We start from the raw sequence: 26,132 nt of genomic DNA on the forward strand, positions 1-26,132 counted from the left end.
ATGTTTACATGGCATGTACAGATAAAAACTACACATATCTCCGCTTTTATAGGTTTCTCGTGTGCTTACCATTGGTATTACTTACTTGTTTAAGCATAGCCATACATGGATCTCTGTTCTAATTTTCTTCTCCTGTTTCAGATATAAAGGCACTTTGCTATGGTGGTCAGAATAAATCTTTCCCCTCCGGACATACCAGGCCAAGCTAATGCCGTATTTGGAGAGCAGCTTCCTATTTTTGCCCAAGCCCTCGGATCCACTCTATCAAAATCACTTCTTCCCGAACGATTATCATTTATTCAAAAGGAAGAGAAAGCAGGGCTTGTAGCAAAATTTGGTGTTCCGAAAATTCCTGTGCCTATGAAAATCTTGTCTCTACTAACTTTTGTAGCTGTTTCATTTTTAACTGTGATCATTGTTGTTGTTTCATCGACTTCTTTGGTCTTCTTCAATGTGGCTAATATATTTCCTGTAATCTTTCCTGGTTCTAGAAATTATAAGAAAAAGAAAAATAACAGAAGTAATACAATGGCCAACAAGAGTCGAAAGGGTAAATACGGAAAGTATGGAAAGCCCACCAAGCTCGATGAAAATGAAGGTTCTCTTGGTGCGCTAAAGATACAACTCCCGCAACTGTACGATGATGAAGACGTTCCTGTGACGATAACTTACGGATATGACAGACACGTAATGTCACCAGAGCAATACTCAGCATTTTTAGATGCTCTAGCAGATAGGTATTATGAAATGCATGAAGATGAATATGGCTTTGAAGAAGAAGAGGATGATAAAAAGAAAAAGAACAAGAAACATAAATACAAGGATGATTACTACGATGATGTTGTCGAATTTGTGAGTTATGACAAGAAATAAGATGGATTTTGTAATATAAGAGTAAAACGCTAGTCTAAACCTGTTTTTATTTTTAAAATCTTTAGAGCCAAGGTTTAGGCATAAACATACTAAGCTAGCAAGCACATCAGAAACAATCCAAGAGACTCGATCCTAGAGACTAATAAGCACATGCATATGCCCAACCATTTAGCCTAAAAACATATTTATGATCAACTAGCTGTTGGGGTGGCGCTTCGCGCCCCCCCCGCGCATAAGTCGTTACGCGCCATTGTAGTTGTGTCCCACCTGTGAATATAGAAAGATATATAAATATATATATATATATATATATATATATATATATATATATATATATATATATATATATATTATATATATATATATATATATATATATGTGTTTGTGTGTGTTTTTAACTACGTAAAACTTGCGAATATACAACATTCTTCGATGTCCCATTGTGTGTGCATATAAATAGATTGTCAGGTTTACCGACTCTTGAACATGCAACATAAAATTGTCCATGGGAAAAACAATCCGTATTCAGATCTATACCTGATTATTCTGATTGCCCTTGAGCTTTGTTGATGGTGATTGCTAATCGAACATTCCCTGTGTCCCCGTCGTCATTTATATATCCCCCTGTGCCCCCGGGATCACCCTTGTAGTTGTGTCCCTGTGTCCCGGTCGTCATTTATATTCCCTGTGTCCCGGTCTGTAATTTATCTTTGACTGTCCCGGTCGTCATTTATATCACCCGGTCGTTATTTGTGTCCCAGTGTCCCAGTCTGTAATTTCTTTGAGTGTCCCGGTCGTCATTTATATTCCCTGTGTCCCGGTTTTTAGTTTTCTTTTTCTCCTTTATTTTTCAGTTTTTTTCCTTTTTTAAGTTTTTTTTTCTTTTTCAGTTTTTAGTTTTTTTAATTAGCTTTGTTTTTTTTTTCTTTTTAGTTTTTTTTTGTAGTTTTTACCTTTTTTTAGTTTTTTAGTTTTTTAGCCTTTTTAGCATTTTCTTTGTAGTTTTTACCTTTTTTAGTTTTTTTTCTTCTTTTATATTAATACTAAAGCCAAGGTTCGAACCTGGAACCTCTCGGACCTGGAACATATCGCTTTACCAACTCAGTTGACAAACATGACGTCAGTCGACACACAAACATGACGTCAGTAGACAGACACACAGACAAACAACTTATTTTTATATATATAGATTTGCAATTTTATCAAAAGGTGACGAACTTTATTTAAGTTTTGTAAGCTTACTGTTTCGTCTCATGGTGAGAGGATCGAGTTAGGACTTTCATGAAGTTTCCTTTTATTTGCGGTGGATACGGCAAGGGGACTTTTGGGAGAAAGGGGTACACTATTTTTTCTCGGGGTTTGCAGTCCCAGTTCTCGTATAAAGAACCGTTTTTACTTGCCGTGCTTCATGTGTGCAACCTTCTCCATACCCTGAAACGTTTAATCTTCAAAACAAATTTCTGTGTGCCTGAAGAAACTCAGAAAACACAATTTAAACGAAGCTATGTATCTTTACGCGCTTAATATGCACCGTGTTTAATTGGTTGTTTATACGTCACTTTTCAGTGACGTATTACCCATTTAGTAAGGAAAAAAGTCGACTGACTCATTGATTACTGTAATTATAGCTCAAAAAAGTGCATTTACACAAACTAAACATTCGTTCATTGAGTGTTTTGATGTAGAAACATCTACTTAAGGACCTAATTATGCCACTTATTTTATCTTGTTAATTGTTTTAGATTATTGCCATGCGAATTAAGACTGTTCGATGTGCATGTAATTCAAACACATGCAAATTACCCTCGTTTAACCTGGATCTAGGGGTTTACCCCCTACGGAAAATACCCTCTTCCCCTGGGAAATATCCCTGGGGGGGCAACGCGGCTCCAATTTGAAATATCGAAAAATAGCTTATTTCTTTCTCGCATTTCTCTCAATGGAATTATTCATAGAAATAAATGCGGCTATTTTACAGTTAATAGACTTTTCGTTAGTGTTTGAATAAAGCAAGTAAAAACTAAGGGAAGTGTATGTCTACTGTTATTTCAATTTATAATTAACATTGAACTTTATTGAGCTTTTGGCTATAATAAAATAGATGAAATCGATTTGTTTTTACGCAACACATGCTCAAAAACTCTACTTTTGGTCTTTTGAAATATGACGCTCCATAAGCATTAAAAGCCATTGCTTCGAAATAATGCACCTAAGTTTCTTTGATTCATCATTTTTGAAAACTCTCGTGCTAGAGAGATCCTCTTAAAAAAAAGAAAACAAATTACAGATGCTTCTTCTAAGAAGTATTGAAATGTTTGGGCCAAAGACGTTTCATATCCCCCTGCACTATCCCTAATGTAGATTGGCTTTCACTTAGCCCCTCCATTTCAAAAAAACATACAACACTGTTTTGCGCCATTGGATATAAAACTAAAATAAAATGAAAATTTTTCACAAGAATGCAAATTTATGTATTCTGTATACTCTAGATAGAATTTGGTTCAGCTCTTCATCGTTTGTGAAGGCAAATTCAAGGCGTCAAGGGATGATACTGGCTTTTTGTTTTCTCGTGCAGTGCCGACAACCAGTCCAAGGGCCCCAACGGCCAAATATTCCGTCATCACAGCAAGGTAAACACATGCCCCTGCATCAACTCGCTCCGCATAGCTGTCCTTTTCAGAAGACGGCAAATCCTTCCAACTGGGTGCTGGAACCCTGGTCTATTTGACTGGGACTCGGTTCTCCCTTTCAGTTTACCCCCCCCCTTTTCTCTTTTTGAAATATTTCATAGGTTCATTTGTAATCTAAGAGCAGAGTTTAAAATTATGTTTGTTTTCAAGAGATGAAAGAGGCTGGAGTTGTATGCTAGCAGGAGATATTCGATCCCTCCGGAGACGAAGTTGTACACGGACTTAAACGTGTATAAATATCGGCCAAATACTGCTAATTGTATCCTGTACTATGAAATCCCCCAACGGAACCCCCTTTCCCCGCGAGTACTATTTATATTTTCCAGTAAGGCAATAAGAATTGTTTACAGATTTTGTCAACGATATCTATGAGACGACTTTTTTTTTAACCATCAGGCTGGCTTGGGATTGACTTTCCCGGAGTTTGCTCATTCTGTTTGGTCACTTAAACAAGAGCTAAGAGCTCATGGCACTTGTGACGAGGCCAGAAGAGCTAAGAGCCAAGAGCTCATATGGTATGAGCTCTAACAAAATTCTAAGAATCAATAGATTGGTTTAAAAGGAAAATCAGAGCCTTAATGCCGGTCGGGATTTAAAATAAGAGGTCTGAGTCACGAGGTCCTTCTAAATATCAAAATTCATTAAGATCCGATCACCCACTTCTAAGTTAAGAATACCTCAATTTTTCCCCTCCCTTCAGCCCCCCAGATAGTCGAATCGGGGAAGAGGACTATATCAAGTCAATTTGTAAGTACGGTTACGTCAATCACGTATCTACGACATTTTCTTATTGTATCCACCAAGCTTCATCCCGATTCCTCCACTTTAAGAGTTTTCCAAGTTTTCCGATTTCCCCCTCCACATCAAATTTCATTAAAATTTGATCAACCGTTCTTAAGTTAAAAATACTTCATTTTTTCTATTTTTTTCCGAATTAACCGGCCCCCCACTCCCTCCAGATGGTCAAATCGGGAAAACGACTTTCTAATTTAATCTGGTCCGGTCCCTGATCCGCCTACCAAATTTCATCGTCCTAGCTTACCTGGAATTGTCTAAAGTAGCAAAACCGGGACCGACAGACAGACAGACCGACAGAATTTGCGATTGCTATAATATAGCAATTGCAAATTCTAACGCAAATTGCTATAATATAGCAATCGCAAATTAACCAAGTGACATTATGTCACTTGGTTAATACCAAGTGCCATAAAAAGCAGTTAAACTTTAATTTTTTGTATGAATGAGGTTTTGAGGTTTATGAACTTTCGGGACCCTTGGTACGATACGTTAATCCCTGAGGGAAACTTGTTGTAAGTTTTATTGAACTTAGATAAATCCATATTTTAACGGGGGGTGTTGTGAGGAGGTGTATTTAACGGGGGATATACACCTAGACCCATTTAACCTAGCTTACAGCAGGAGTTGAATTAACTTCTATTCAACTCTATTGTAATCTAATTTGACCTGTAGCAGCGGTTAGATTGAATTGGGATGGAGTGGAACTAGGTTGAGCTATATGGCAACGAGACTTTCCTATTAGAAGAGTTTCACAAGTTGAATACTCGTTGACATTTCTAAAATGGACTTAAAAAGCACAAAAAATTAAGATAAATCTTACCACAGTACCTCACTTACCCCAATAGAATAATAAAAAAAGAGCGCTAAAGTAATAAGGAGGGTGTAACCATTTTTTGAAGAAATTGGGATCCTAGCGCATAATTGTCTATCAAAATTCCCTTGTATTGAGTTATGTCATATGCGTTCATAAATTATCATGTTTCTTGTCTTTTAAAGATAACAAATAAATAATAACGGCAGCTGCAGATAACTTGAAAACCAGCCTAAGGTGTTCAGTTACTTAAAAAATCTGGTAAACATAAAAGGCAAGATCAGTTTTGTCTCTGAACCTGTCGCTCTCCCAGATCTCATGGGTTTCTCCTCATTTCTGAAATTTTCCCTCCCCTTAACAAAACAAAACCAGAACTGCGTTCGTGTCTGCGAGAGACCCGCATTTCAGGGGATGAGCCATTTAGTACATCATTAAGCTTATTGAAAAACCACCCCATATGGTTCATTAAAATGAACCCAAACCAGGGTTCACTGCTCTTTTGTAGATACATCCGTAGGACCTTTTTTGTTTGGGGGGGGGGGTGAAAGATTTGGGAGAGGAAGGCCAAATAAATACAGATGAATTTTATTAAAGACAGTTCTGAAGAAAACCATCTCTGAACATTTAAAAACTATTTTAAACCTGAAGTTATACATCTGTTTAAATAATGAAATTGTGATACAATTGCAAGGCGCAGCAATCCATGCTTAGCATTTAAGGTTTATGCTCCCTATACAATTCCACAACTAAGATTCAATTCTATCTATCCGCAAAATTAATTTTTGAAATTGGGAGTACACAATTTTTTAAATTGAAATACGTTGGAAAATCGTTGAAAAAAAACAAACAAATTTCTCTTTTTACACGCAAGTTTTGATTCTTTCCCAAGAAAAGTATTAGTAATATTATACTTTTGGGTATCTCGGTGGATGGATAAATCTGAAACGAATTAATCCAATGATACAAGTATTTATCTTTTATTTTGCAATCTACCAGTACAGGCTTGTCGTAAAATCACTTGTTTTAAGGGAGGATATACCTTAAGGTTTATGTTCCCTCTGATACATGCAATTTTGAAACAATACTGCAGCTGCAACTTGCATTGAAAGGACAAGACATTCTTGAATTCACCGATTTCAGAAAAATCCATTCAGGAGAGTAGAATTGTGATATTACTTTTTCTTAGAGAATGAATTGAACTCAAATAAAAGAATGTAGAATTTTCGTATTTCATAAGTTTTCAATGTATTTGTCAGTCACATATCTTGGACTTGTTTTTATTCTTCCCACCAAGTTTCATCCTGATTTCTCCGCTGTAAGTGTTTTCCAAGATTTCCGGTTCCCCCCAACTCCCCCACCCAATGACGCTGGATCCGGTCGGGATATAAAACAAGAGATCTGAGTTACGAGGTCCTTCTAAATAATTTTTTTTATTAAGATCCTATCACTTCTTCGTAAGTTAAAAACACCTCATTTTTTCTAATTTTTCATAATTAGGTTAATACCAAGTGCCATAAAAACAGAGCAGTTGAAAACAAGGGTAACATTTCTAATAAAAGCCAATCAGAAAAGAAAAGAAAAATTGACGCTCCAATTTTATTATTTTATCAAATACCACGGTAACATTAATTTTCATTCGTCTTTATCAAGTCAAAAGTTAGCCCGATAGTCTAAGAATGAATTTTGGAAAACTATCAGAAAATAAGGTATAAATAAACCAACACTGATTTTCAATCTCCAGCAGGAGGAGGGATCTTCATCGCAGTTTCTGAGCCAGCAGAACCGTTTGGCGGTAATGAATCATCCACTGTATTAGGCCGAGAAGAATCTAATTCTTGAACAAAAGCTTGCATCGAGTCAAAAACACAGGTATTGTCTGCATCCATGGAAGGAATCTCTTCTTCCGGTATTGTCGCCTCTTCCATTGACGCTGAAGAACTGTGAAAGCTACTGTACGCCCCTGAAATATTAGTCAACTCTTAAGGAGCGTTTCTTTTTAATACATTACCTAAAATGTGAGGGGTGAGACTTAGTTTTAAAATAAATCAAATTAAGTTCCGCCAGAGGTGAAGCGCAGCGTCTTTCAGGGTATTCTGAACTAAGTTCTGACTCGTGTACTGGAGATATTTCGGAGGTTGCTGAACAAATATTTGAGTAACTCATTCATAGCAAACGTAAACCAAACCTATCTGGCTACTTGCTTTTTTAATAAAAAGACAGGTATGTACAAAGGTTTTATTGTTTGCGAGAATATGAAAAACTGATAGAAGTTACTCCATATATTATACCTAAATCATCGGTCGGGGAATTAGGGTAAATTACCTCAAGGAAGTAAAATGATATTTTTTTTTTTTTTGGGGGGGGGGGGGTAAAAATGAAACTTTTGTGAGTAAAAAGTATGAATATTTAATTTGCTATTATATAAAAATGATAGTATTTCTTTTCAATTTCAACAATTTAGCGACATATGCAGGCCACGCCATATCACTCCCCACCACTCAAAGTGCTTTCGAGTTAAATCATTGCACAGTAAAGCACAACCCCGGCTACCTGATCAGTCCGTGCCATGCCCGTCAAGATACAAACAATTGACGAGTCGGAGAGCCAGTTTTTCTAGTAAGTGACTGACAAGACCATCATTTTACCATTAATCCTCAATATATCGATAAAGGTTAGTCGCAATTTGAAAATTTAATTCAAGTATTTTAATTATTATTTTCTGTCTCCCTTCAGATTGCAGCAAACAAACAAAGAACATACCAAGACAAATTCCTTAATTACGGTTTTGCACAAATAGAAGACAATGGCATAATGAAAACACAGTGTGTTGTATGTATGAAGATACTGATTTCAGAATATTTCAAGAAAAGTCAGTTGAAGAAACATTAAGATTGTCTGCATTCACATCTGTCTTCCAAACTGCGAGAATACTTTGCTAATCTAGAAACATCTGTTAAAAGACAAAGATTGAATAACGACTTGTTTGGTACATTTGATCATTGTTCAGCATCAAGGCTAGCTTTGAAGTAGCCTGGTTGATTGATCGAAATAAGAAACCATATACTATTGGTGAAGATTTGATTAAACCAGCTGCTGTAAAAATCGCAGAGATAATGTGCGGTCAAAAAGAAGAGAAGAAACTGAATTCAGTGCCCTTGTCTGCAAGAACTGTGAAAGAACGATTTTCTATGTTAGCAGAAAAAGTGAAGGAACATGTTATTTTCACATAAAAATAGGCTAAACATTTGGCTATTCAGCTTGATAAGACAACTGATTTTAGTAGCAATTCACAGCTAATGGTAAATGTTCATTACAAAGGTGCAAATAATTTTAAAGAGAAATTACTGTTTTGTTCTCCTCGAGTTGAAATTTCGTGAAATTGATGTCTATAATAAAGTAAATGAATGTTTCAATGCATGAAGTTTAAAATGGGAAAACTGTATTTCTGTATCTTTGGATGGAGCTCCAGCTATGCTGGGTCATGTAAATAGTTTTTCAGCTTTCGTCAAAAAAAAAAAAAAAAAAAAGGAAGTTACTCACAGTATGATCCAACGCCATGCCCTTATGGTCAAATATTTAGAACCTATACTGGAAGCCGTCATGCATGATATCATCAAGGATGTAAATTTGATCAAGGGACATGCAATAAACATGTGGCTATTTCATGAATTATGTCAGGACGGTGACGCTGAATATACGGACCTATTTTACTTTACATAAGTAAGGTGGTTCTCTCGCTGAAATGTACTAAATCGAGTATGGACTCTCACAACTGAAGTCGAAATTTTTATGGTTGATCGAAAAAATATTCTCGCAGATAAGTTTGAAAACTCTTCCTAGGTTGCATATCTCGCATATTTAGCGGAAGTTTTTGAGGGTAAAAATATATTAAACAAAGAACTGCCAGGGAAGAATATTAATATCATTTCAGCAAGAGAAATAGTGTCAGCGTTAGGATTCAAGCTGCAATATTGGAGACAGAAAGTAGCATAGAACAAGATAGCTTCTTTTTCAAGGTTAGCTTTGTTTTTGGAAGATTGCGAAAGCATTACTTTGGCTGACATTAAGGATACAGCTGTAAGACATCTCATCGAACTAAGAAAGCGGTTTTCAGATTCTTTCCAGATCTTGATATACGTACTGTCAGTTGGATTGCAGATCCTTTTAAATGTGAAATTGCTATGACACGTAGTCAATTTGAGAGTAAACCAAACCTTCCGTCTTTTTGGATGTTAAAAGCTGCAAAGGCTTTCAAAATTGCACATGAAGAGGCGGTTAAAAAAACTACTGCTATTTGAAACAAAATGTTTGTGCGAACAAGGCTTTTCCACTCTAATGAACACAAAAAGAAAGAACAGAAATCGATTAAACGCCAAAGACTGTATTCAAATCGCTCTTATATCAAAGAGTCTCAATTTTGAAGCAGTCATATCGAACATGAAACAACATCATTTCTCCAAAACTTGAAGGAAGAATGTTTTCAATAATTCTTTTTTTCTAATTTTGTTTGTACCACCATCATTATTATTATTATCATTTGTTAAAGTTTCCCAGAATGACACCCCTCAATTGTACCCCAACAGGTTTTAATTTGTTATATATATTACTTATATTACTATTTATTACCGTTATGTATAACTATTACTAGGTATTACATTGATAAATTGAATAAATGATATTTAAATTAAATTTTTAGTTATTGTTTTCTTTTCAGATTTATCATGAGGTGCTACAATATGAAAGATGCTCAAAAGAGGCGATTCCGTTTTTTTTTGCTCTTCGCCATGGGGTAATACCAACTTACACAAAAACATTTCGAAGTAATGATTAAAAAGGTTCCCTGACCGCTGACCTAAATGATCCTCAATAACCTTTATATCAGAAGTTACTTGTAATAATATTGTGCTGCATAAAAATTGCACGATTAACTTTATCTAATCTAATAAAATTGTTTGACTAAAATTCTCGAACAGCAAGTATCACATCAATAAACACAAAGAACTTAAAATAAGATAACTTAAAACAACTTAAAACACTTAGAGCAAGCTGAAAAGAAGCTTAAGAACTAAAAACAAGCTGCTCGGAGAGATTGTAGCGAAACTCAATTTTTCTGACTGGGAGCAATTTACAAGACATTCAAATAATCTCGGCTTCTCCAATCTAATTTTACCGACATTAGAAGTCTAGTGATGAACCAATAAACGTTCAAATGGGGATAGGTCCATTTTTTAGAGAGTGACAACAGATACTAAAGTCTGTATATTTTGACCACACATACAGCGATTATCATCAGCAGAAATACTAAAGCATTAAAATAAAAAAGTTCACAATTTTCAAAAAACTGTGAATCTTTAAAACTGTGGGTAAATTCCCACACAATTCACCCAATTATTTTTGGGCAAGTTCACAATTTTAATGTTCTGACGGATGATTTTCAGCCTCAAGACATTAACTAGCGTCATAAAAATTGAAATGAAACACAAATGTCATCTCTTCTACCGTTACTTTACTGTAAACACTTTGGGGAAGAATTCACAGCTACCTCTCCTCTGAAATAAAATAAAATAAATGACCTTGAAAATTAAAACGGTCACATAAATGGACTGCATTCAGGGGCTTTTAAACTAAAATTTCGATAAAACTAAACTGAAAAACTTAAATATTGAGGAACTTCGCAAGTAGCATGCTTAAAATATTAAATAGTAAAAAAATGTTGAAGGTCATTAGTTCTATACTAAAATTACATCTTGATATAATTTCAAACTTCATATATTGTCATTCAATATTCTTTTCTCACAGTTGATATTTGTTGTATCTCTTTTAGCTGATACTACTCAACATTCAATACTGTTGATTCTAGTTGATACTCATGAAAGATTTTGTAAGCATTATATTGGTTTTCAAGAGAGCTTATCTGTGTTAACATCTGACTACAGGTTTAACGAAAACGGAATCTATGGGCAAGATGGTGACCATTGGCATTGAGTTGCTTTTTTTCTCTTTTTTATTGTTTAATTAGTTTTCATTTTCCTTTCTCCATTCCCTGTTTTTCGGGTACAGCCAGCATATTACTGCACAAGTAGTATTATAGCCGTCCTTAGTTTCCAATCGTTCTTGCCTAGTCCTTAACTAGTCCTCGGGTTTGGCACATAGGGTGACAAAAAAGCAATTCGAATATTACGAGTATCTATACTCGTATTATCTATTATTTTTACTGCACAAGTAGTATTATAGCCGTCCTGAGTTTCCAATCGTTCTTGCCTAGTTCTTAACTAGTCCTCGGGTTTGGCACATGGGGTGCCAAAAAGTAATTCGAATATTACGAGTATCTATACTCGTATTATATATTATTTTTACTGCACAAGTAGTATTATAGCCGTCCTGAGTTTCCAATCGTTCTTGCCTAGTTCTTAACTAGTCCTCGGGTTTGGCACATGGGGTGACAAAAAAGCAATTCGAATATTACGAGTATCTATACTCGTATTATATATTATTTTTACTGCACAAGTAGCATTATAGCCATCCTAAGTTTCCAATCGTTCTTGCCTAGTTCTTAACTAGTCCTCGGGTTTGGCACATGGGGTGCCAAAAAGCAATTCGAATATTACGAGTAAAATATATTATTTGTAGAATAGAATCAAATGTAAAAAGCATATCCATTATTTTCTATCTTGATCCAAAAAATACCTATCTAAAACAACATATACGCTAAAACTGAGAACTTTGAAAACGATGCCCCACCCCCTGATCAATGGATTACTTTTCTTTGCCCATAAAAATCTTTGAATGCTGGATTAGATAATGCGTTCGTGTGGGATCTAACATTTTCATTGATAATCAAGCAATTCAAGTCAAAACCCAGATAATGAATAAAAGACCAATTTTACCAAGTTTACACCACAGCTTATAGTGTTTGAAAGCACCCAATGAATCCATAACGGCATGATTATAGGATGAAAGACATGATTTACTATTCATAAACTGCTGGAAAGTGACTTGCCAATTCAAGACAGAACTTTCAAACTGCAATATTTGGAACGAAAGAAAATTTGACTACATGAACTGATCCGTCATTAAGTTTTTGACAAGAATATTTCAATGTCTCAGTGTCTCTAAAAATATGGACTATTCATAATATAGCCAAATATTAATATATTATCGTATGGTTTATGTAATATCATTGCTGTTATATATTATTATTATTATAAAAGCCCCAAATTTATGCATTACAAATATCATAAAATTATAGCCTATACTTAATATAGCTTATACTTGATCATAAAATTATGATTTAGAGAGAAATCATTCACTAAATAAAACATAACAAAAACTATATTTAGGGCTTAAATTCTCTAACAAGATCATTTTGACTCGGAACACGACTATCTAGGCTGAAACTAGGGTCTAGACACCATTACAATATTTGCGCCATAGTCAAGTTACAATCAAGACTATGGAGGAAAGCAAAACTACTCACGAGAATAGTCTAAACTGTACGGCCGCTTAAATTAGTTCAACTGTTGTTTTTGCGCTAGACCATTTTAAGTCAAGATTGGGTAATGGGCCAACAACCTCATCAAGTCCACATATTTGAAGGGTTAAAGTGTCCAGCTCATTTAATTTACATAAAGCTTATTCTCAGTGGTGTAAATTGAGCGCGGACTTGCCACCTCTGGATTTTCCTTCCCCCACAGATAAAAAAAATTTGGGATGTTTTCCACTGAAAATGACTTTCTTGGTATTTTCAGTAAATAAAAAGACAAACACCCCTCCCCCATACGCAATTTCATGCATTGACACTACTGCTTGTCTTTGGTAAAACTTTCTGTCACCTGACTCTTCATTTAAAAATCGGAATTTTCAAATTACTTACGAGTCCCTTGCAAATGAGCTTAATGAACGAATTTAGCTTAGCTAATTATTGTAACTTTCTCGACAGAAACTTACGTGCAGGCTTCAAGACAATCTCTTTGAGTATATCCGACAAAGAGATGACCCCAATGACTTTTTCCTCATCGTCAACAATAACAAGGCGATGTACTTCTGCTCGGACAATTTTTTCCAGGATAGAAAACAGTGTGTCATCCAAACTGCATTTGCTGACTCCTTCAAACCATGCGTTTCGATGGGCATTTGCCTTCTCTAAGGTTATATCCAAATTATTGTAGGTTTTTTCAGCTGCCAAATTCTAAAGAAAAAAAACAATTAATTTTAAAACCTTTGTTCACTTTTGTATTACAAATGACAACGACAGGTCGTGGACTCCATCACAAGGTAAGGCATTACACATTGAAGTCAAAATGTACCTTTAAAAAAATAGAAAAAAAAATTAAAATAAAACCAATTTTATATTTGGATATAACTTCCATTTATTTATTAATTAGCAGCTGAACTGAACACGATTCAAGTAAAAATTTTATTGGAATTCAGATTGGAACAACGCAAGATATCTTGCAAATGCCAAACCTTTAATAAATAATTTTGAAACTTTTTTCTATTTCGGATTTAACAAAAACCGCTCCTCTTTGTGAAACATGTCCAGCAAACATATGCTTTATTTTAATTTCTCTTGGAAGAATACGAGCGATTGCATGTCTTCTCATTTTGATTTAGAAGGAAAAGTCGGATTTGACGTAAAGAAAAACCGAGACAGGGGATTGGTTAAAAAAGAACAAAGAATATCCAGAACCGTATATCAGTAATAGATAATCAATGGTTCGATATTCATCTCAAAACCAGCATAAAAGCCCAATATAACAATAAGCTGTATAATCAAAAATTGATATATTTGTTTAATAAGGAATAAAAATTCAGTCAAGAGAAGACAACGTTTCCAAGAGATCCCTACCGCTTTAGTTGTTCATTCATTAACGCATTGCAAAACCATTTTTTTATAGTTTTTTTTTTTCTGCTTAGCGTGAGATAAGACGAAGACAAGTGACAAAATAAATGGAAAATATTTAATTTTGGCTATATATTTGCACATTAGGGGGTGGGGTGGGGTAAAGTATTAGACTGCGTGAAGTTAGAAAACAATACTTGCTGCACAATATGCAGAATAATTGTACCTAATGGTACCTACATTAGGCATGCAGACCAGCTGTACTTTGCCACACCCCCACCCCACCCTAATGTGCAAATAAATAGCCCAAATTTGTTTCTAAAGTACTATATTTTTTTATTATCATACTTAGGTATATTTTATTAGGATTGAGAGTCATAAAAATATATTAGAAAAAGTAATAGACCCACAATTATTAATTATAGTAATACATTAATTATAAATTATTATTACAGAAGGAAAACTGCAATATTAATGTAATATTAAATATTCTTTGTCCAAGGCACTTTGCTCTAAAAAAAGTAAATAATATGAATAAGTTAAAACTCACAATAACATCAAACTTGGCATAGATGTCCACTAGTTTCCCTTCATCGTCTACAATGGGCAGAGCAGACACTCGTCGTTCGACAAATTTTTTTAATGCTACAATTATTGGTGTATCCTGTTGTGCTGTTTCAACATTATCATAGGTGCCAATTTTCAACTCTCCTAATGACTTGAACATGAACATTGGCTTTGGCATACTATTCATCTACAAATATGCACAAAGTTTTAGTAAAAAAAGTAGTAACCAAAATGTAAAAGTTTTAGTAAAAGTAAAAGTTTAGTAAAAAAGTAAAAATCTAGTAAAAAAGTAAAAGTAAAGGTTTAGTAAAAGTTGTAAAAGTTTTAGTAAAAGTAGTAAAGCAAAATGGTCATGATATTTAGCAAAAAAAGAAAAAAAAGTTCTTAGCTAATGCAAAACTCTAATGCATAGATTTATATTATTTGTTGAACAAGATAATTCGGCAATAACTAGGTATTTCCCTACTAATGAGTATCACTACACAGGATGGGGGGACAAGAGGTCGATTGCTTTCATCAAATACACTGTCTGTTATTGATAATAAATAAAGTTTTTCATCTCAAAAGCAGATCCAAGTATATTCCGCCACAATTTTGAGAGATAAATGCACAAATTCAAGAAGTTGCATACAGTTAAATCCCTCAAAATCTGTATTCTAAGACTTTCTAGTGATATTTCTAGCCAGGATTCTTTTCTAGTATTATTTTTGCCCAGCTGTCCAGGAACATAAGATTCGAGCATTGCCAGTCCAAGATCAAGGGGGGAGAGGGATTACACGAATCAAAGGCGAAAGACGAGAGACACAGAATATAAATGTAGCATATAATGTTTCGTTATTACGGAATTGATTTTTCAATACAAAAACTCGTTTTAAGACATTTTGCATTACTATTACCATTCAAGAAAAAAAACTGACTAACAATAGGCCTAAAGGCGGTAACTGACAGTAAAAAAAACCGAGTGATATTTTTTAAATAAAGGAAGTCATAGATTTTAGAACAGAGCACTGTTTATCCTTGTTTTTCAAAAAAGGGCAGCTAAGAATCCCCATAACTATTTTTTATCCTAAATTAGGCGTCAATTTTGGTTAAAATAATTTTATGGTAGTAACGACCTGACAATTTATAAATTTTTTGTTAGATATAGTATGGGACCTGATGTCTTGATGTCAATGCCTTTCTAATATAGAAATAAATTAGATAAAATTAAGTTTTGGCATAGAAGAAAAAAAAAAGATATATAAAATGGCTATCTTGAACTGCTAAGAGATTAAAGAGAAAAATATATCAAACTGCAAAGATGCTTTGAAGTTCACTTTGCGATTTTTTTGTTTCTCACCAATTTTATTTAGTTTTAGAGCTTTTTCTTGGTTGAAAAAAAAACCTGGCAGCGATGGCAGGAAAAAAATTCTGAATTTCTGTATTATACCTTTAAATCACACTGAAGCCGACATGAGTAAAATTGAAGAAATAATTAACATTGCATATAATCAATGGCATGATAAAGAAAAAATAAAGTCTATGAAATAAAGAATGCTTACATATAGGAACAAAAATCGTAAAATTCTCTTATGCGTAACTATATACAACACGTTTCCCGTGAGAGGATCAATAACAGGTAATCTATGAATTTTATTGGAAATGAGGGTGTCTATAGCATCGTATAATGAGGCATCTGGGAAAATATAAATAAGCGGTTTGAAGTCATCCTTGAGAACGCCTAGAAAAAAGAAATTCAAATAAGACTTGGAATACAAGACAAGAAGACATTCAATCCCCCCCCCCCGAAACCAAAAAAGCAATAGTAAATGACTACTATCCCTCAAGGAAATCGAGCAAGTTAGTTGTCTGTAATAAGTTGAATCTTTATATATAGTACTGTATGAAATAATCCTTATTTCTTACCCCCTTCACCAGCCAAAAACAATACCGACTACAAAGACTAAAGCACCAAATAATGTCGGATCTATGATTTGGGAGGGAGAGGCAAGGAGTTAATGTTTATATTACCCTTTCTTTCTTTATGTTCGAAAAATTGTAGTGTACAGTCTTGAGGGACTTCTTTATTCTTCTTCACTCAATGGAAACGTAATATATATTATATATAAGTGAACACCGAAAACAGTACATAAGGTCAATAAAGGGGATGGTCGTCCCGTGGATCTACCACTGATGACATATCATAAGTTCTGAAAAATCTTTTTTCGTGTCCTCACTTTTCTTATTCATTGAAATTCCATCAAACTAATATATTTGTCTAACTATAAGAGTGATATGAGAGTTAAAAAAAAAGAAAGAAAAAAAAGATCACTGGTGAACTAATTGATTGATAAACTTATGATTTAATTTACAATAATAATAAAAACAAAAAACTGGTTTCCTCTTCTTACTTTCAAAAATAGCTAGAAATTAAAACTTTTGACGTCACACTCATTTGATATTCAAATCATATTTTGAATATAAAAAAGAATACAAGCTTCTAATAGGCTGCTAATAGGTAATAATAATAGGCTGCTAATAGGAGCAAAAAACCACAACCTCATTCATAAGGCTGTTTCTCTCCTCTAAAATTGATATTGCATAGTATACCAGCTTTCAAAATATAAAACGTATTAAGACCATAGACAAATTAAGATACATTGAAATATTTGAACATAATATTTATTGGCGATGTTACATTTATAATAATAGAGACAGTTAACAAATAGAAAATCTGTGCTAACTTAAAAAAAACAATCGTCCAAAAAATATTTTTAAAAAAAATTCGTCCAATAATGAAGACTGCGCCATCTATTAATGAGGACATCAATTAGTAAACGACAACCATCTCATGTATTTACTTTGACTTCTCTCTTCTCTCATGGCATTGGATATTTAAATTCAAAAATTTCCCACGCAACACTGTTACAAAAATGAAGGAGTCTTTCTAAGTTTTTCCTTGAAAATATGTTAAAAATAAGTCATACTGCTCTTGGAGTTTTCAACCTATAAACATATGCCTACATAACTTATGCTCATTTATCCTCATAAAATGGTGAGTGACAAAGGTTAAGTCCATTCTTTTTTCTTAGAATAACCTTAGATAAGTAACGATGTCTCTAAATTGGAAACAGTCAAGGACTTGTTGTAGTTTTTCAAAAACTAGCAGGCTACAGAAACTCATCAGACACGCTTGAAGGTCACGTAGGAAATGGCACTTAGCCAAACAAAATCCGCTAATCCAAGTGATAAATTACTCCTTCCTTATCATAACGGAATGTAAACATCTGGGCAGTAAACATGCTTAAGATGAATTTGATAGAGAAATCAGTTCAAAGAAAAGTGATTGTGACCAGATCTCCTTAAATCCATATGAAAACACTTATAACGCCATTGAATGATAAACAGGGCAAAGTGGCATATGGCTCAAGTTTTGTAAAATAAATGGTTCGTGATATTCAGTTAAGGTATTAAAAAAGTTATATCTCCTCAACTAGTCAATAGATTCCTAAAACCAATGGAGTCAATAAAGGGGAAAAGAGTCTCCACGCTAATAAATAGCAAACAATATCATGAATAAACCAATGTCATTAACACATTGCCAGATATGACTGCGAAGACAAGACTTCAAAAGTCAATAATTTTTTAGATTGCAGTGCGTTTCAGTATAAAACAAAGTATGCTCTGGTTATTATCCACTCACAACTATAAATTCATAACACTTAATCCATTAATTTATGTGGTTCGCTTTACACTCATTGGATGCTGAAATATAACTGCACGCGAGAATTGTTTTTTTCTCTTTTCTAACTGATTTACCCATCTACCTTTCAATCTTTACCCCTTTTCGGTGGCAAGTTTTTTCAAAGTTCGGAACCTTATAAATAGCATGATTAAGATTCAACCTATTATTCCGAAAGCTCTACTATGAACAAGAGCTAAGCGCTCTTATGGCACTTGTGACTAGGCCGGAAGAGCCAAGAGCTCATACGGTATGAACTCTATCAAAATTCTAAGAATCGATAGATTGCTTTAAAAGAAAAATCAGAGGCTTAATGTCGGTCAGGATTTAAAATGAGAGCTCTGAGACATGAAGTACTTCTAAATATCAAAATTCATTAAGATCCGATCACCCACTCGTAAGTTAAAAATACTTGAATTTTTCTAATTTTTCCAAATTGACAACCTATAGCTACCCCAAAGAGAACGGATCCGTTCCAATTATGTCAATCACGTATCTATAACTTGTGCTTATTCTTCCCATCAAGTTTCATCCCGATCTCTCCACTCTAAGCGTTTTCCAAGATTTCCGGTTTCCAATATTTCCAGCTTCCCCCTCCAACTCCCTCCAATGCCACTGGATCTGGTCGGGATTTAAAAAGAGAGTTCTAAAGCACAAGATCCTTCTAAATATCAAATTTCATTAAGAACTGATCACCTGTTCGTATGTTATAAAATACCTCATTTTTTCTAATTGTTCCAAATTACCCCCCCCCCCCCCTCCCTCAACTCTACCAAAGAGTGGATCCGTTTCAGTTATGTCAGTAATTTATCTTGGACTTTTGCTTATTCTTCCCACCAAGTTTCATCCTGATCTCTCCGCTTTAAGCGTCTTCCAAGATCTCCAGCCCCCCCCCCCCAAATGACACTGGATCCGGTCCGGATTTAAAATAAGAGATCCAAGTTACAAGATCCTTCTAAATATGAAATTTCATTAAGAACCGATCAATTCTTGCAAGTTAAAAATACCTCATTTTTTTAAAAATCTTTAGAATTGACCCTTCCCCCAACTCCCCCAAAGAGAGCAGATTCGTTCCGGTTATATTAACCATGTATCTAGGATTTGTGCTTATTTTCCCCACCAAGTTTCATCCTGATCCCTCCATTCTAAGCGTTTTCTAAGATTTTAGGCTCCCCCCAACACCCCCCCCCCCAATGTCACCAGATCCGGTCAGGATTTAACATAAAAGCTCTGAGGCACGATATCCTTCCAAACATCAAATTTCATTAAGATCCGATGACTCCTTCGTAAGTTGAAAATACCTCATTTTTTCTAATTTTTCAGAATTAATCCTCCCCTTCCAACTCCCCCAAAGAGAGCGGATCCGTTCCGATTATGTCAATCACGAATCTAGGACTTGTGCTTATTTTTACCACCAAGTTTCATCCCGATCCCTCCACTCTAAGCGTTATCCAAGATTTTAGGTTTCGCCACCCCGACTCCCTCAAATGTCACCTGATCCGGTCGGGATTTAAAATAAGAGCTCTGAGACATGATATCCTTTCAAACACCAAATTTCATTATGATCCTGTCACCCGTTCCTAAGTTAAAAATACCTCCTTTTTTCTAATTTTTCCGATTTAACTGTCGTTTAGGAGCCGTTTGTACATACGAGTGAATGAACAGACTTTTTATACGCGCCAGCACTGTAGTATCCAAATATTACTGAGCAGTGATTATACTGTATATAATTTGTAAACAGTGCACTAGACTGGCAAGAGAGAATGTCGCATAACAAATATAAAGAAGAAAAAATCCGTAACGTACACTCTCTTGGAAGGATCAGAAACCTACAAACAGTATCTGTGTGATGAGAAATACTCGCTTCAGGCACCCGTTGTAAACGAAAAAGTAATGCAATTATTTTCAGAGCTCAATATCAGTCATTGGCTGGGAGATAGACAGTTGCGACTTCTGTATGAAGAGATGAGCAGATTTTATTAGATGTTTTATCTCTCGTTTAAAATTCCAAAGATTTAATTAATTACTTAAACTAATATTCACCGACATGTAGCAAGCAATAAATATTTTTCAGACTGCAATGGGTAGTAGACAGAACTAAATATAACAATGAGTGTTAAGAACTATATCCACAAAACAGGCACCTATTCTACAATTTGCCGTACAAAAACCAAAGGCTGCGTTTGTAATTTCCCTAAAAAAATGTAATGCTGTGTCTATTAAGTCTTTAGGATCAACAGAAGCGTATTTATTATATAGGAGCTAGGGAAAAATGGTTTTGACTAAGACAAAAAGGTTTCAGTACTTCGAATATTAGAGGGACCTTTCAACTTTCTGCACAATCAGTTCAAAGAACTCCTTAGGTACCTGAAAGACAATACTACCTGCAATTGAACTGAAAATAAGAAACCCTCAGCGGTTCAAGAACCCCAACACCCCCCGGAAAGGCCAAAATACTTATACAATATACATTTCGTAATATTCCTAATATGACAATTTTTCCGACATATTCTCTAACATTTGTCATCTCCTACACCCCAGTAAAGTTTCCCCGCACAGAAAGACATATCTTAAGAAATGAAAGAGCTTAATATTGAGAAAACAAGGCTTTACCGAAATTAAACCATATGTCCGGTTTCCAAACGGGAGACATATTCCCGGAATTTTTTTTCAGGGAGTGGCAACTATGGAAAACATATCATTAGAGCCATTAAAAAGTCAAATACTACGACTTTATACTTCTCATATTTGGGGAAAGGGCAAGCCCCAAAGACCTTCTTGACTAAAATTTTTCCACTGGTTATTCTAACTCAATGCTTGTTATATTGACGGACGTGCCATAAAATTAAAAAGCCAAAAAATGGCAATATAACTGTTGGAGATAAACAGTATGGCTACTACCTTTAAAATAGGAAAGAAATACATACTTCTCCATGTGTCCAGTTTATGTTCTTCTAATTCATCCATGTGCACAAGTGGAGATTTATAATAAAACTGTAAAATCTTAATAAAATCTGTTATTGTTAACATTCCTACGAACTCTTGCTTTTGACTGTCCCAAAGTGGCGCTGCCCGGACACCTAAAAAAAAATCCAAAAGATTACAAAAAATTGTGAACTGAAGGGTTGTAATGATCTGGTAGCATTCTTTATATTATTAGCCCTTGAATCTTCAATTGCACTAAATGCTAGTCTTATATATAGCAATTTAATGCAGGTTAGTTATAAATGTTTTGTTTTTTATAGTCTTCGTCTTTGTCATCGATTTATAAGTGCGCTATACTACCTTCAATTATTGTATGTCTCTTTTGTATTGCTACTTAACTGTTTGCTATTCATTTTCTCTTTTTTTTTAAGTTTATTCTTACGTACATGTTTTCTGCAGACAACAAATTGGCTTAGCGACGAACATGTACATACATAACTTATTAGATTGACTTTCATACCATTTCCAACTAAGACGCATGTTAAAACACGCATATTGATGAGCAAAGTGCATGCGGTACTTCGAGAAAGCTAATACTACTACTACTACTAATAACTCACTGCAGCACCAAGCCACCTGAGGCCAACACAACTACGCACGCTCGCACTACAACCTAATCTATTCAAGTCCTCCCTCTTTACACCCTCCCAGGAAGTTCCATTTCCTTTAAATCTCTGTTTATGACATCCTCCCAACCCAGACAAGGACGACCTGCTTTTCGTGTAGCCCCAAACGGTTGGCCAAAAAGGACAATCTTTGGCAATCTGTCATCCTTCATCCGCAGAACGTGGCCTAGCCATCTCAACCTTTCTTTCATTATAGCACTAGAAAGCGGGATTGAACCACATTTTTCGTAAAACCTACTGTTCGAAATACGGTCAGTCAGCCGGGTACCCAGAACAATCCGCAGGCAATTTCTCTGGAATACATCTAGTAAATTTCACTAATTAGCGAAAAAATCTTCTGAAGATAAAATTTTGAGTGGCAACAAAGTAAAGAAGAACGTTGTCATTTCAGTTTTTTTTTTATGGGGTTGCCATATATTAATAGAGCGTTTTATATTTAGATTTAAATTTTTTTTTACAGGAATTTGGAATCAAGTGCATAACAGGAAGTTGTTTATAAATCAGTTATTAAATTATGCCCAGGCTACATTACGATTATACTTGTAAAAAAAAAAAAAAAAAAAAAAAAAAAAAAAAAAAAAAAAAAAAAAAAAAAAAAAAAAAACGAATTTCCTCATGACTATAGTGTCAAATTTGCATCACATTCGTAATTCGTCTAGTTGAACATTGTTCAACTTGGAAAAAAAATTTATGATTGATAAACCAGAGGAAAGATTCAAGGCATAGTTTCTTTGGAAATTAGAAAGATGGGCAGCAGTTTTCCAATGTGTAAGTTGAATCTAGCAAAAAGATACAAAAGCATGATTTTAATAAACGATAGCCAAGTACAAATTGTTAATACAAAGATTTCAAACCAATTTGTTACCATTATAATTTTCTGCTTTTGTAATACAAGTGTGATATCTAAATCAAGGAGAACTCATGCCATTTATAAATATTGGTTATTTATCTACAAATGTGATTGTGGTGTGGCTTGAGCATAAGACTGAGCATAAGAAATAGTATGACCAAGCTCCCATAAATTAGCAAGCTTTAAAAACTAAATTACCGCCAGTATTTTATCCAAAATCCTATGTTTTGCGACAGATAGACCTAACACATTGATTCTAATTAAAACAATAAAATAGGTAATCAGACCCATATACATGGGGCAGTGCCTTCGGGCCCATACCCCTCTCCCGCGAAGCATTAGCATTTTTATTATCTTTTCCATATAATTATTCAGTTCTTGTGTATTTTCAAAATGTACCTCCCCTTCCTCCAAAATATAACCTTGCATACGTCATGGCCAGATAAAAGCCTGATTGGCATGTAAGCTTGTTTTTTTTATGTTGCCAAACACTAGACCCAATCTAGCCGTTCAGAGGCTAAATGGACTAAGAAAATGAAACAAAAGTAGAGAAAAGTGGAAAAAATACTGCTGATTTGAGTTTAATGTACTGATTTTGAAATCGAAAACCATTCAGAACAAGTTTTATCTTAAAATAATTATAATCATATTTGGTACTTACGTATTATCCCTACCGCACTCAAGAAGTTTTATCTGTTTAAAACCGGTTTTTCTATGTGTACTCTCAGATAATCAGTTCAGCCCGAATGAGATAAACTGCTATGCAGGTATAATTTAATTAAATTTCTAATATATAGAGTTGGTCAGGTTAGGCATTTGATATAATGCGTTCTGGGTGACCTGCTTTCCATAATTCTCTGTTGTAGATTCCATATTTTGTTACTAAAATGTCATATTTTCATCATATTTAGGTCTATTTCATTATGACTAACCTAACTTCACTTCTTGAGTGTGGTCGGGATAATATGTAAGTACCGTACCCCATGTTTTATTCTTAATTGGCACTGATGCAAATTTTTAGGCAATGTGAGCTTAATTTATTAAACGTAATAATATCATAGAAAATAGATATCTAAGTGTAAAAGGTAGACATAACTAACTTTACAACAGAGACTCATTTAGGGGCTGAATGATCAAAAGTTATATTTAATGTTTATTTACACTTCAAAAAGATCAAGATACACACACAAGCCTCCTCTCGCCACACCACTGTTTAAAAATATTTAGCTTTGAATTCTGAGAAGATCCAATTAAGCGAAGATTTTATTTCTGAAATGGGGAAAAAAAATGTAGCTTACCGTTATAAACTAGAGCGAAGAAGGCTTTTTTGACAAGAAGCTGTGTGTCGAAAACGACTAGTTTGGCACTTGTAGGAATGAGATCATAACATTTGTGGAAACGGAAGAACTTGACGAAAATTTGACTCTCGTCTTCTTCTAATAAAAGAAAAAAAGAACATTATAATCAACATCAATAAATCAAACAATTGTCAATTATTAAATGTCTATACCTTTCCGATCTAATTTGCTTTAATTACATGGGGTAAACTTTACTATAGAGTGGGGAAGGTCGAAGGAGGTGGCCCCCACTTCATAATCCAGTAATTTATGGCCATTTTTATATTTAGGATCTACCAGGAGCGGCCACTCGTCAAACCTCCAGTCTTTACACTAAATCGGCCATACCTCCCTCCTCTATGCAGGCGAGCATACAAGTGTAACCGTCAATTTCTAAACACACGATATTTCGCAATGAGGAGATTTGTCACCTCTTCAGTACCCAAACTGGGTGCTGGAAACCCTGTGATGAAATACAAATATGTTACTTCAAATGAAGTAAGGTCGGGGAGCAGTCCCATCCCTACTCCCTCGTGCTGATCAGAAGGACCTTATACAGGAAAAAAAACATCAAAACACTCACTGTTTAAGTGTTCAGGCACCTCCGCCTTACAGATAGATCGCCCCCCCCTCCCCGCAAAAAAAATATCGTGCAACTATGCACTACTATATCTACATTAACTAAGCCTCACATCCACCTCAGTCAAATGAAGCTAACATATGGTCAGTCTACGCTTGCGTTGAACTAGTAGTGACCGATGTGTCTCCAATGTAAATTTTTCAGAGGGCTATCTTATAGAATGGAAGACAGCAAACAGGGTTTGTCCAGAAAGTAATAGGATTGAGACTATTTAAAAACATTTATTGAGCCAATCATTCAAATTCTTTAAAAACTTTCAAAATAGGCTCTTTCCGCGTCAATGCAGCACCGCCAGCGCGATTTACAAGCATTGAAGGCGTCACGGCATCCATCCTCCGGAATAGCCTTGAGAGCCAAGGTGCATGCTACTTGCATTCATCTGTCGCTTCAAAATGCTTACCATTCATCAGCCTTTTCAGGCGAGGAAACAAAAAAAAAGTCCCGGGCCCCATCTGGGCTCTAGGGCGGCTGCGGAAGCGTTGGGATGCCTGCCTTGGTAGGGTAGCAGTTCACGAAAAGGCGGTGTGAGCCGGGGTGCTGTCGTGGTGCAACTCGCTCAGCTACGATGTCTTGTCGGACCCGATTGACCCTTTGTTTGAGTCTCTTGAGCACTTCCACCTAAAACTTGGCGCTGAAGGTTTGTCCAGGAGGAACAAATCCATGATGGACGATGCTTTTGATGTTAAAAAAGACAATGAGCATCGTTTTCATTTAGATTTGCTCATTCTTGCCTTGTTTGGGCAACGAGACACCGAAGTGTGCCACTCGGAAGATTACCTCTTTGTCTCGGGATCATACTCAAAAGATCCAGGACTCGTCACCAGTGATTACGTTATTCAAAAATTTGGGGTCACTTTCACACATGTTCAAATTTTCTTGGCACACTTTCACTCGCCGCAATTTCTGGTCGTCAGTGAGCACTTTTGGGTCATCTTCGCACACATCTTGAGCATGTTAAAATGCACCGTCACAATGTCATGAACGACATATTTTGGTAAATTTAACATTTGAGCAATTAAACGAATACTTAGTCGACGGTCTGAGTTCAAGATTTTGTACACACGAGTTACATTGTCGGTGTTTGTCGAAGGTCTTCGTCGGCGACCTCTTCCCGGCCCTCCAAAAAGGCCTGGTGCCACCAAAGCACGTTACTTCTTGTTAATGCAACATCTGGGTAAGCCTGCTTGATCATATCAAACGACTGTGTCACTTATTTACCGAGTTTCACACAGAATTTAATCGCGTATCTCTGCTCTAACGAACGCTGCATTTTCGGCTTGTACCACTCACAGAAACACGTCACACAAAATTGCCTGTCCTGACTCCGGGTGCTCGGAGACAACTAACCAGCCACTCCTCGTTCGTTAGCTAGAAATTCCCTCTACCAAATTT

The 26,132-nt window shown here is 35.2% G+C and overlaps 1 protein-coding gene across 6 annotated transcripts in view; it reads right to left on the bottom strand.

Moving 5' to 3' along the window:
* Positions 1 to 6,754: 6,754 nt before the first annotated feature.
* LOC136033827 (5'-AMP-activated protein kinase subunit gamma-1-like) overlaps positions 6,755 to 26,132 on the bottom strand; it is a 188,252-nt gene continuing 168,874 nt past the window's right edge. For all 6 annotated transcript variants that reach the window (XM_065714761.1, XM_065714762.1, XM_065714764.1 and 3 more), the window contains 6 exons: positions 24,062 to 24,199; positions 21,230 to 21,382; positions 16,123 to 16,301; positions 14,565 to 14,768; positions 13,120 to 13,360; positions 6,755 to 7,132 (listed from right to left, as the gene is read on the bottom strand). In XM_065714761.1, coding sequence (XP_065570833.1) covers positions 6,903 to 7,132; positions 13,120 to 13,360; positions 14,565 to 14,768; positions 16,123 to 16,301; positions 21,230 to 21,382; positions 24,062 to 24,199 — 1,145 coding nt within the window. In that variant the 3' untranslated portion in view covers positions 6,755 to 6,902. The remainder of the gene's footprint in view (positions 7,133 to 13,119; positions 13,361 to 14,564; positions 14,769 to 16,122; positions 16,302 to 21,229; positions 21,383 to 24,061; positions 24,200 to 26,132) is intronic.

Source organism: Artemia franciscana, chromosome 12 (genome assembly GCF_032884065.1).
Source record: "Artemia franciscana chromosome 12, ASM3288406v1, whole genome shotgun sequence".
Lineage (NCBI taxonomy): Eukaryota > Metazoa > Arthropoda > Branchiopoda > Anostraca > Artemiidae > Artemia > Artemia franciscana.